The sequence below is a fragment of the Mastomys coucha genome, unplaced genomic scaffold (assembly GCF_008632895.1).
Source record: "Mastomys coucha isolate ucsf_1 unplaced genomic scaffold, UCSF_Mcou_1 pScaffold21, whole genome shotgun sequence".
NCBI lineage: Eukaryota > Metazoa > Chordata > Mammalia > Rodentia > Muridae > Mastomys > Mastomys coucha.
The window spans coordinates 189,203,097-189,215,971 of NW_022196904.1; the positions used below are offsets into that span (position 1 = coordinate 189,203,097).

General features: G+C 42.1%; 1 protein-coding gene across 3 annotated transcripts in view; it reads left to right on the top strand.

Moving 5' to 3' along the window:
* The window catches only part of Atrnl1 (attractin like 1), a 135,981-nt gene that overhangs the window by 81,520 nt on the left and 41,586 nt on the right, over positions 1–12,875 (top strand). For all 3 annotated transcript variants that reach the window (XM_031390829.1, XM_031390831.1, XM_031390830.1), the window contains exons 14-17: positions 597–729; positions 4,007–4,188; positions 8,117–8,330; positions 10,427–10,615. In XM_031390829.1, the coding sequence (XP_031246689.1) occupies positions 597–729; positions 4,007–4,188; positions 8,117–8,330; positions 10,427–10,615 (718 nt within the window). The remainder of the gene's footprint in view (positions 1–596; positions 730–4,006; positions 4,189–8,116; positions 8,331–10,426; positions 10,616–12,875) is intronic.

Consider the following 12,875-nt stretch of genomic DNA (forward strand, 5'->3'; position numbering starts at 1 on the left):
TCACCACCACCACCATCACCACCATCACCACCATCACCACCATCACCACCTCCACCACCTCCACCATCACCTCCACCACCACCACCACCACCTCCAGTCAACTTGTGAGTTTGATAGCACCCTGAACCGTCAGAGACCGAGAACTCCTCCCTTACTGCCCTGAGTCCAGCAGAAGCCATAAAAGCCACACAGCCACAGCCAGAACAGTTAACATGAATCCAGGTGACAGGAGCAGCTGAGTTGGTCACAATGTCATTTGCCTTCCACACACATGGTCTTATTATCATTAGCATGCTCTGATTGATAAACTTGATTTCTCTGGTTGCCTCAGACAATAACTGTTAATGCATGTTCTCATCATTATCTACTGCTTACCTACTAGGTTGCATTGGAGTTTACTATGCAGGACAGTAAATTCAAGCTAAATTTAATTCAACCAAAGATGGGATAATTAAGAGAAGTTATGATTTGATAGAATTGGGTTTGGAGATCAAAGCACATTGTAAAGTTCCACAGGGACTTAAGCTTTTGATATGTCTAAGAATCCTTGTTGTTCAGTTGTTGAAAATAACATGCTTTATCTTTCAATTTTTTAGTCTGTCAGAAACTACACTAAATGTCATATCAGAAATGAGCAGATTTGTAACAAGCTTACAAGCTGCAAGAGCTGTTCACTAAACTTGAACTGCCAGTGGGATCAGCGGCAGCAAGAATGTCAGGCTTTGCCAGGTAACTAATTCCTGATCTGATGCCCTATAATCCTATGCGGATTTTACTCTACAGACTAATGTTACTGTATCATCGTCTGTGGGTGTAACAAAAGACGTTTGGAGTTGGATTAATAAGTATCCATTTAGCAACAATAACAGTAGCAGTTTCTCCTCCAGATGACTTGTCTAGTCCGTGACTTGTTCTTGAGCCAGTAATGGTGCCATGTGTGGGTTTCATCTTGCAGGGCTGGGACACAGGTCCAGTGAGGAAATGATTGGTTATGATGCGATGTTTATGACACCTACTGGTGGGTCTCTGGTGGCCGGTCCTTGTTGTAACTCGGGTTCACAGCTGGTATAATGGAAAGTCAATGATGACTTTCCTCCTATGTGCCTAGCACATACTAGACCTGTGAGTGGGGAAAGCTATCCGTAGGGATGAGTTCCTCAGGATTTGCCTCAAGAATGTGGTACCTTCAGCAGTAGGGCCTTGCCTTCGAGTTCTATAGCACAAGGACGGGCAGTGGCAATAGCCTATGCTGCCCTGGGTCTGTGGAACCTTGCTGGCCAACAACTTCAAAAAAGTAACCATTTCTGACAGTCAGCTTTTTATTTGTTATCCTCTGGTTCATAGTAGGAACATTGTTATTCCTCTTATAGGGTAGATCCATTTTACATTGTGTGTGTGTGTGTGTGTGTGTGTGTGTTTGTTGGTAGATTGTCATATGACCTTTTGAAGGCTTTATCCTTCTTCATACTCCCTCCTCTACTGCACATCCTTCCATCCTTAAACCCTTCCTGCCTCCCCTTCTCTGGAAGCCCCTCTTCAGGCTCCTTAGTCACTACTGCCTTCTATGGGAATGCCAGAGGAAACACAGCCATCTAAAGACTGAGAGTTGCATCCACAGATGAGGGAAACAGACAGTGCTTGACTTTCTAAGCTGGCTCACCTTACTTGAAAGGATTGTGTCCAGCTTCTAACATTTAGTTGTGACTTTTGCTTTTCTTAATGGCTGAATACTATCCCACAGTGTAAATACACACGTTTTCCTTGCCCCTTCATTGGTTGGTGAGCATGTTGGCTGTTTCTCCTGTGTGTACACTGGGATGGAGCAGCAGTGAACAAGGGTGATTCTGTGGTTCCAGAGCATGAAGTGCACTTCATTCCCAAGACTGGTGCAGCTGGATCATTGGCTAGACCCTTCCAGCCCTTCAAGGGGCAGTCGCACTGATTTCCACAGTGGCTCTATCAGTGCTCCTCCTTCCCCACATACCACACACACCAGCAATGTTCTGACTGGGCTGAGAGCAAATCTTATTCTCAGTGGTTTGCATTTCATCTTTTCAAACTTTGTTAGTTCGAGGCCTGGGTTGGTAACTGTTCGTTTTCTTGCTGTTTATTTTGAGTTGTTTCCGTATTCCAGGTACTGATCCTCTGCAGGCATACACCTAGGAAGATGGTTTCCCATGTGTACTCTGTCTAGTCATTTCAGTAGTGATGTCCTTTGCCTCTGCTGTACAGAAGGGTTTCAGTTTCATGACGTCCATTTATTAATTATTGCTTTTAATGTCTGCACTGTCCTGTTTCTCTGATTTCTTAGTCTGTCATTGGCATATAGGAAGACAACTGATAATTGTACATTGATTTTTATATCTACTTTGCTGAACCTGTTTCTCAGCTCTTAAGAGATTTTGGATGGGTGTCTTTAGGGTCTTATGTATAAGATTACATCATCTACCGAAAGGGATCCTTTTCCCAGTCTGCACTCTGTGTCCTTTGCTTTCTGTGTTGCTCTATCTAAGACTTCAATATTGTATTAATCAGAGGTGGAGAAAGTAGACATGTCAGGGGCCAGTGCCAGGGATAGCCAGGTCCCGCAGAGGAGTTAAGGAGTTGTTGAGGGAGGAGTGAGTCAGGTATGGTGGTCAGGGGGATCTTGCATCCTGACTGACTATCAGTCAGAGTGATTCTTCATACAGAACTCAGTCGGCAGGGATAGATTCGTGTTGTTCCAGAACAGAGATCATATCATTTTTGTCCTCAGACATGTGCTTGAACTTCCTCTCAGTCATAAGTTTAGTCATCAGTGGTAAACAGTGATGGACAGAGTTATCTTCTACAGTCATTTTCCCTTATCAATGCCATATTTAACTTTTAAGAATCTAGAAGAATATTTTTTTCCAAAGCATGACAGCCCAGGCTAGTGGCTCTTATGGTTTCAAGGGCTCTATACAGAAAGAAAATCTCCCAGCCAGCCCTGGCAGATTGCCATGTCCTAAGCAGTGTATTATCAACTTTTAATAGAGTGCTTATTGTCATTAATCCCAAGAAGAATCTTCAGGCCAAAGCTGCTGCAGTTATTATTCAATTTCTGCCACAACACAGTGTTTATACATTTGTAGAGTTTACTTATGTGTTCAGTGTTGGTAACATTTTGTTCCTTGGTCATACAATACCACAGTGGCCCTTGGTCATACAATATCACAGTGTCCCTGTAGAGCTAACTTTTAAAAGAAATGGAGGTCCTAATACTTTATTATTATCATTATTTATTATCATTATCATTGTCATTTATCCACATTGTTCATCCATATAAGCTCCTGTGTAGGGTAGAGATCATTCCTGCCAATCTAACGTTGTTGCTGTATCTGTCCCTTGAGGGGCATACTATATGCAGCCTTCAGCCTTATCTGCCACATAATGGCCTGAGTGGATCTGGAGGGAATGTGGAAAGGAAAGGGTGTGATCAAAAGTACAAACTTAAAAATTATCTTCAGTAGTAAAATAAAGTGATCTTCTGTAATGTAATTAGGACAATATAGTTGTGAAATTGTTTGTGAGAAGTCACATGTTGATGACTAGACAATGTGGAAATCTTTGGAGTTGAGGCAAGTAACAGGTATTGGAGAACCAGAGCTTAAATTGTTTAAGTACACAGTAAAGGTCAAGCATGGTAGTACATGCCTCTAATGAACTAGGGAGACAGAGGCAGATGAATATCTACGAGTTCAAGGCCAGCCTGGTCCCCATTGTGAGTTTTACTGAGCACCAGGGTTCAGTAGTGAGACTGTTTCAATGAAACAAAGAAAATCATTTTAGCAAAAAATTAGGATCTTGTTTTTACTCTTCATCAAACTATGTCCTAACCCTTGTTTGGCATGTTGAGAAAATGAAAAGTTCTGTCTAACAAATTTAAACGAACACAATGGTCACATGTATAAATTTGAATTAGATAAAAGGGAAATATACTTTCTTGTGATATAGAAGTAAGATGCAATTCTTTTCTCTTTCCTAGCTCACCTTTGTGGAGAAGGCTGGAATCATGTTGGGGACGCTTGTCTTCGAATAAATACCAGCCGAGAAAGCTATGACAACGCCAAGCTTTATTGCTATAATCTCAGTGGAAATCTTGCCTCCCTGACCACATCTAAGGAGGTGGAGTTTGTGTTGGATGAATTACAGAAGTTCACACAGCAGGTAAGCCCCAGGACTCTCCACAAGATGGACACACCTAGTGATCCATCATCTGCGGAAATGGTTCATTCTTTTAGTCTTTTGAAGTAAATGTTTCTCTGAAGGATGGAAAAATACTTATTACACATGTATGAAAAACCGTTAGTGTACTTGGTAGCCTACTGTGTGTGAGAACTCAGGGATGCAAGAGGCACTGCTCTCAGACAGGGTAGCCTACTGTGTGTGAGAACTCAGGGATGCAAGAGGCACTGCTTTCAGACATGGTACCTACTGTGTGAGAGAACTCAGGGATGCAAGAGGCACTGCTCTCAGACAGGGTAGCCTACCCTGTGTGAGAACTCAGGGATGCAAGAGGCACTGCTCTCAGACATGGTAGCCTACCGTGTGTGAGAACTCAGGGATGCAAGAGGCACTGCTCTCAGACATGGTAGCCTACTGTGTGTGAGAACTCAGGGATGCAAGAGGCACTGCTCTCAGACAGGGTAGCCTACCGTGTGTGAGAACTCAGGGATGCAAGAGGCACTGCTCTCAGACAGGGTAGCCTACTGTGTGTGAGAACTCAGGGATGCAAGAGGCACTGCTCTCAGACAGGGTACTTGTCTTACTCAGGAGCTTTCAGAGTAAGGGCTATGTGGTAGCTGGTGGGAGACTTAGGTTTTTATACTTTAGCAATCTATAACAGTTTAAAAGCTTGTTGTAGACATATGGAGCATAGAGATGAGCTGTTACCTTTTTGACGCTAAGGGCTTCCTGTTTGCATTTGTGTCCCTGATAGTTAACACTCTGCACGAGAAGATCAGTGCTATTGATATCCTGTCACATCTAAAGCCCTTGATCTGCAGACTCACATTTTCGTGTTTTGAAGACAATACAATTTGCCACTAAAGCTCTGTTAGCTGTTCTGTGTCTAGCATGAGTTACTTTTGGCTGTTACAAAACAACCACGAATCTTGTGACTTGAGTTCTGTATTCTAAGAATTCTCATAGCTGGTAATTTCTGTGGCCTGCTATTGTTACCCATAAGGAATGGATGGCAAACTCTGATTGGCTGAGTCACATCATATAAACTATGTTCTGTTTCACGAGAAACAATTTCTTGCGGGAGTCCACAGAGGGGACTTGTTGAAGGTGACACTTCGTTGCACATATCTCTATATAAAGTGAATTATATCCCGAGTCATTGCCATCATGCAGGCTTAAGATAACCCTTCTGTGGCCAATGAGGATCGACAAACTCATCCACTTTAAAAAGATATCTTGGGTCAAATGATCGTTTACTTATCGGAAATGGCTGATGAAATGTTACAATGATTTATGGTGTGCAGCAGTAAATTTTCATAATATAGTAATTTATCTTTCGTCTCAACAGCCTGTCTGGCTCATTTACTGAGTAATAGTTTACTTTAAATGTTTATCACGGGCTTCACTTTTGTTTCTCTTCCTTTTCTTTCAGATTCTTATCATGATGAGTTAGGGAGTAATATTTCATTTTAAATGGCTTTTCCTTGCCATAGATGGCGAGGGAGCACAGGGAGAGTTACAGTGACTTAAGCACATCGTTAGTCTGAGATTTCTGGGCTGGATTGATTATATGATTAGTGTTATTATAAAGTCTGATTCTTTTAAAAAGGCAGTTTTTTAATATCTCAGAATAAATGTATAAAATACACGATACTTAATATGTGAAGCAACATGTGTGATTTTGTGATCAGAAGCACTGGTAACCCCACTTGTGCCTCAGCATTACACCAGATAGTATAAAATAACTAGTCTACTCCAATACTTTTGTTTATTAAATTTTATTGATTAATTGCTCTCTGTACTATATTTCTTTGTCAATATATTTATTGCCAATGTGAAAAGTCATAAGACATTTTAATATTATCTAAGATATATCTGTTGAGTATTTACAGTGTGAAACCCCTTACATTTACACACTGACAAACTTAAAGGTCTGTGGTTAACCTAACCTCCCTAGGACCATTTCAACAACACGAATACCATGATAAATACTTTATGCTGTTATAGACTGAGATAGAGTGACATTTTTCTCTATTATGATATTATATATAAAAATATTAGAAAGAATGATGCTTTGAAGCAGTTTTCCATCGAAGTGACTATTAAGTAATTTAGTGATTTAGAAGACAGATTATCATGTGTTAAAAAGGAGATGTCCATAATCTAACTGAACATTGAAACTTGGATTTAGAATATGTTTTTGCCTTTAAATAATAGTTATGATAAATTGTATGCATACAGGACTGATTTTGATTCTTTGCTGGGTTTGAAGGGTCAGTGAGACTACTAAGGATAGTTATGTGGCTTTTGTCTACTTGAGTTTATCAGACTCTCAATATGACAGCCAGACCTTGTCCACCCACCCCTTGTTCTTCTTGCTAATGGAAGAGAGGATATCGGTTTTCCTAAAACCGCATACAAGTTTATGCATAGCAATGGCGAGTCCTTGTTATGACAGCTTCATTCAGAATCCATAAAGATTTGTTAATGTTGCTTTCTGCTTTTGCACAGTACAAACTCTGGATTTATCTGTAGGTTCTTAAATCCATAACTGGTTAACCCATATACCTGATGGCATTAGCTGTAATAGCAGCTGTTGTTGAAGGTTGACATTTTATTCCCCTGTAGTTTGGTGGTGTGTGTGTGTGTGTGTGTGTGTGTGTGCCACGCACACTTGCGTGATGGCGGTATTTGAGGCGAAAACTTCAAGGAAAGTCAGCCTCCTGCCTCTGCATTGTTGTCTGGCACCCCAAACTCAGAGGTGGCCCAGATATGTCTTCGTACTTGTGTGCTAGGAACTCACCAAGATATCATATTCTTACAGCTAGCAAGAGAAAATTCGGACATTGCTTTCTGACCTTCACCAATGTTTCCAACTATCTTAGTTTAATGTTTTAAGTACTAGAGAGTAATTGAAAGGTTTCTCTCACTCTAAGACATTAGCTGAAAGAGTTAGGTCAAGATTCTCCTCTGCCTGCCTCTAGCAAGAACCAAAGAATTAGCATAAGAATACCTCAACAGAGAGGGCTCTACCCCTCTTCTTCTTGTTCTACTCCTGGCTTTTAGAAGCCAGGTGACCTTGGATGTGGGGGTCGCTTGTCTACGTGACTTCAGTCTAGCACTAGGACTGGAAGAAGAAAGACTTGGACTCACATGCAAGACTAACACTAGAACTTAGATGGGCTAAGACTCAAATTCATGTACCCGCATTCCCCCGGGCCCAAGTCCGGGGGATGCAGCACCAGTTCAGAGGAGATGGCTGCTGCTTTAGACCCAGTATGTTTCAGGTAGCCTCAGAGGTACCTCAACTGTTGAGCTGCCAATTTTTCATTTCTCTTTTGCAATGATTGTAAAAGCCTCATGCCATTTTTAAAAGAAATACACTCAGATTTTACACCACCCGTGTGTGTAGTCTGTTTGTCAAAGCCGAATCCCGTGCCCACCTGGCCAGAATCCCGTGTCCCGCGGAACAGGGACCCCGCGAGAAATCCCGGTCCGTGACATGTGTGTGTGTGTGTGTGTGTGTGTGATAGGATTTTACTGTGTAGCACTGGCTGCCCTGGAACTCTGTGGAGACCAACTTGCCCCAGCCTGTTCAATGCTGGCTTTAAAGGCATTCTGTAAATCCATTTTGTAGGAGAGAAAACAATAACAAAAAACCCAAAACGAGGAAGGGCTAAAAGTCACCCACCTTTGTAGCTAAGCTCAAAATCACTCAGTGCTTTCAGAGCAGCGTGTGGTCTCTGTCATCCCCCGGATGGTGCAGACATTATTATAGGAAGTGAAAGTGGCCAGAAAAGTAGTTTTGTGTATTTTCAAATATAATATTTAATGACAATAAAGTACTGGTTAGCCAATATCATGCAGTAGTCTTGCTTTTAACCCCTGTAAACGCCCTGTATTGTTTCAGAAAGTGTCACCGTGGGTAGGCCTACGCAAGATCAACATATCCTACTGGGGATGGGAGGACATGTCTCCTTTCACAAATACGAGCCTGCAGTGGCTTCCTGGTGAGCCGAATGACTCCGGATTCTGTGCCTACCTCGAAAGGGCTGCAGTGGCAGGGTTAAAAGCAAACCCTTGCACATCCATGGCAGATGGGCTCATTTGTGAAAAGCCTGTCGGTAAGTGGTTGAGCCATCAACACAATATCTGTGTGCGTGTGTTTTAGCCATTGCCCAACCCTGCTTTGTAGACTGCAATATCTCGTACTATCTGTTCATAATATTGATCCCCTGATATTAGTCTTTTTTTATACACCCAGCTGTTTTTGTTTTTGTTTTTTTAGCTGATCTTAGCATTAACTTGTAATGGTAAAATCTTATTTTTATATAATTTCTTAAATTTTACTCTTTTTTTTACAAAATTTTAAGAATTTATTGATTTTATTCCATGTGCATAAGTGTTTTGCTTGCATATATGCCCATGTGCAGCATGCATACCCATAAAGATGAAAAGAGAGTCCAATCCCTTCTTCTGTACTTCTAGACAGTTATGAACCACTGTGCGTTCTGGGAACCAAACCCTGGTTTGCAACAGGAAAATATGCTCTTAACTACTGAGCCACTTCTCCACCACACTGTATCATTTGTATATAATTTCTTTTATGGGTTGTTATATGATGTTATTGTGAACATATAGTTTGGTTACAGTTTAGCAATACACTTTTATTAGTCGTTTGCTTTTTATCAAGTACCATTTGAAGGAAAGAATTAACTTTAAGTTTAAAGACTGATTATTTTTTAATCTTATAGCTGTATTGATTCAGTTTCCTGAAAATGAATTCTTTTGGTATTTCTTTTGAAATGGACTTTGTTAAACAGGAAAAGAGCATTTGAATTATTTTAAAATTTTATTTTATTGTGGTTATGTATGTTTTATGAGAATTTACTGTTTCAACCTCTTGTGAACACACAATTCGGAGGTTTTCAGTATTTCCTGCTGTCTTGCAGCCATCGTTATTCTTTCTGTAACAGTTTATTTGAAAAAATTAAAACTGTGTAAGTTTTAAAGCAAACATTTCTCATTCTTTAACCCCTCCGCGAAGGAAAGCCCCACTGGCTACATGCAGTACTACTCTCACTTGGGAGACTTCCTGCCTTGCGCGGCGCTTTCCTTGCTCCCTTCAGAGTTCATCCACTTGCAATCCATCTCTCGCCCCAGGCAAACGAAAGCCCGCTGAGGCCATAGGTCACGTTTTGTGTCTGTTCACCCACCTATGAGCCCTTGGGTTCCTCGCTTTGGCCAGTCAGAGCGAGGTTGCTGTGATGGGGAGCACACAGCTGTCCTTACCTTTTGGTTATTGAGAACAGTGGTGCCATGGCGGGGCTGGGACGATTTTGGGCACACAGTCTGAGTGCAGTTGCAGTTGATTATTACATAACAACTCTAGGTTTAGTAGTTTGAAGATTTGACTCACTTTCCCATGGCCCACGCCATTTTCTATCCCCATAGGTAGTGCAGGTTCCAGATTTTCAGCATCCTTACCCACAGTTGCTGCTTTCTCTCTGTTGTTTCATTGTTGAAAATGATCCTCACCCTAATGTATATGATACATGCTGTATTTTTGTATTAAGATTTTATAGTAAGTTATATTTTTTCACTTGTTCATGCCAAACACACACACCTAAGACACAGTCCCAGGACATTTACTTAAATAAGATGTGGGACGTTTATAAGAAACCTGTGACTGGGGAAGTCTGTGGTGCTGGTGACAGTGGGAGCGACAGAGGGAGGCAGGCTCAGATTGCAGACTGCTTGCAGTCTTCAGAACCATAATCTTACACTTTAGAAAGAATTAAAAAAATGAAAGGAATTATAGATTTTCAAAATCAGCGCCAAATTAGTACAGCCTTTTAAATAATTTACCTCATGTAAATGTTGCAGTCTGCCCAATGGAAACTTTTTTTGTAGATAGTAATACAGATAAAACCCACCAGGGGCCTGTAGAGATGCTCCAGTAGACAAGAGCGCTGTCTGCTCCTCCAGGGCCCTTGGATTTGATTCTCAGAACCCACAGAGTGGCGCAAAACTGTCTTCTGCATTAGTCAGATCTGGCGCCCTCCTCTCCTTCCGGCCCTTGCAGGCACCAGGCATGCCTGTGGTGGCATGCATACGTGATGCAAAACACCCATACACATAGTTAAGAAATAGCAATTAATTAAAAAAAAACAAAACAAAGTTACCCCATGAGATGACTGCTGTTATCCATCCATTCCAGTGAGCCCAAATCAGAATGCAAGGCCGTGCAAGAAGCCATGCTCCCTGAGAACCTCCTGCTCCAACTGCACGAGCAACGGCATGGAGTGCATGTGGTGCAGCAGCACCAAGCGCTGTGTGGACTCCAACGCTTACATCATCTCCTTCCCCTATGGACAGTGCCTAGAGTGGCAGACTGCCACCTGCTCGCGTGAGTACAGAGGGACAGACACAGCGCTCGAGGGAGTTTACAACAGTGAGAAAAGATGCCGCTGCAGAGGGGGTCTCGGTCTCAAATATTCTCCTAGCCTCCTGAAACAATTATTAAGGAAAGCATCGAGTTGGGGGCTTGCTTACAGTTTCAGAGGGCTAGGCCATAGTGGTCATGTCAGGGAGCTCGGTGGCAGGTAGGCAAACCTGGCACTAAGCTGAATTCTGATTCACAAGCACTTGGTGACAGGGGCGGAAAGGTGGGGCAGGAGGGAAAGAAATACTGAACTTTTGAAACTTCAAAGATGACACACCTCTTAATCCTTCTCAAATACGTTTAACTGGGAACTAAGCATTCAAATACATGAACCCAAGGGGCTCTTCTGATTTTCTTCTTTTATTGAAGATGAATTTTTTTCCTTACAAAACACATCCTGATTAGTTTCTCCTCTGCTTCTCCCAGGTCTTTCCCCACTCCCCTCTGTGATCTTGATCCACCTTCTTTTTGTCTCCCATTAGAAAACAGACAGACATCCAAGGGATAACAAAATATATGATTGATATGGTATGATATGATATAATAAAAACTAACATCTCAGAATTGGCTGAACAGATAGAAGGAAACAAGTGTAAGAGAAAGCATAGGAACCCTTGTTCACACACACAGGAATCCCATAAAACACTAAACCAGAAGTCATAATATATACACAAGGGACCTGGTACAGACCTGTGCAGGCCCTGCGTGTGCATATGTAATGGGTGAATGCAATCTACCACATAAACAAACTGAAAGACAGAAACCACATGATCATCTCATTAGACACAGGAAAGGCTTTTGACAAAATCCAGCATCCTTTCATGACGAAAGTCCTGGAGAGATTAGGGATACAAGGGACATACCCAAACACAGTGGAGGCAGTTCATGGTAAGCCCACATCCAACGTCAACTTAATGGAGAGAAATTCAAAGCCATTCCACTAAAATCTGGAACAGGGCAAGGCTGTCCACTCCATGCTACTCAATACAGTACTTGAAGTTTTAGCTATAGCAGTAAGACAGCTGAGGGGGATAATAAGGTTTACAATTTGTAAAGGAAGATCTCGATGTATCTTTATTTGCAGATGATCCGATACTATACATAAATGACCCTTAAATTCCACTAGGAAACTCCTAGAGCTAATAACACTTTTAGCAAAGTATTGAGATACAAGATTGACTTTCAAAAATCAGTAGTCTACCCTCGTCTATGCAAATGACCAACCCTGGGAAGGAAATCCGGGAAGCAACACCCTTCAGGATGATGGCCTCACATAATGTAACACCTTGGGGGTCACTAACAAGCACGCAAAAGACTTGCATGACGAAAGCATGAAGACACTGAAGAGAGAAGCTGAAGACACTGGAACATGGAAAGATGTCCGTCCCATGCTCATGTCAGTAGGGTTTATATAGTATGAATGATCCTCCTGCCAATAGCAATCTGCAGATACAGTGCAATTCCCATCAAAATTCTAAGACAAATTTTCACAGGTCTTGCAAGGACAATTTTCAGTTTCATATGGAATCACAAAAAGCCCAAGACAGCTAAAACAGTTCTGAATAATGAAAGAAGTGCTGCAGGCTTTACTGCCCCTGATTTCAGGATGTGTTGCAGAGGTAGGCACTGGCACAAAAGCAGACCCATTGATCAACAGAATCTAATTGAAGACCCAGATGTACATCCACACATCTATGGACACACGATTTTTGATAAAGAAGTGTGAAATACACACAGTGAAAAAGACATCATCTTTAACAAATGGTGCTAGCCAAAGTGGGTATAAAAGAATACAAATAGATCCATACTTATCACTCTGCACGGGACTTCAGCTCCAGATTCATGAAAGATCTCAACAGAAAACCAGATACACCGAACCTGGCAGGCCTGTGGTAGTTGGCTAGATTTCCAGTATGAGGCATACTGTCTCTCCTATTAGTGGGTCTGAGGTCCAGTTAGAGAGCCTTTGGTTACCACCACCATGTGAGCGCCACTCATATTCTCTCAGGGTTATCATATCATGATGTTTGTTGAGTGGCTGGTAGACGGCACAGCTAGGCAGGGTGCCTGCTTGTTTTCCTCCTGGCAGCCTGCATGGCTGCTTGTGCTTCTGTGACATCTAGAACTCAGGGACGAGCCTTTCACCTCAGAGCCATCCAGCTAGGCTCCCCTCAGAGCCACCCAGCTAGGCTCCCCTCAGAGCCACCCAGCTAGGCTCCCCTCA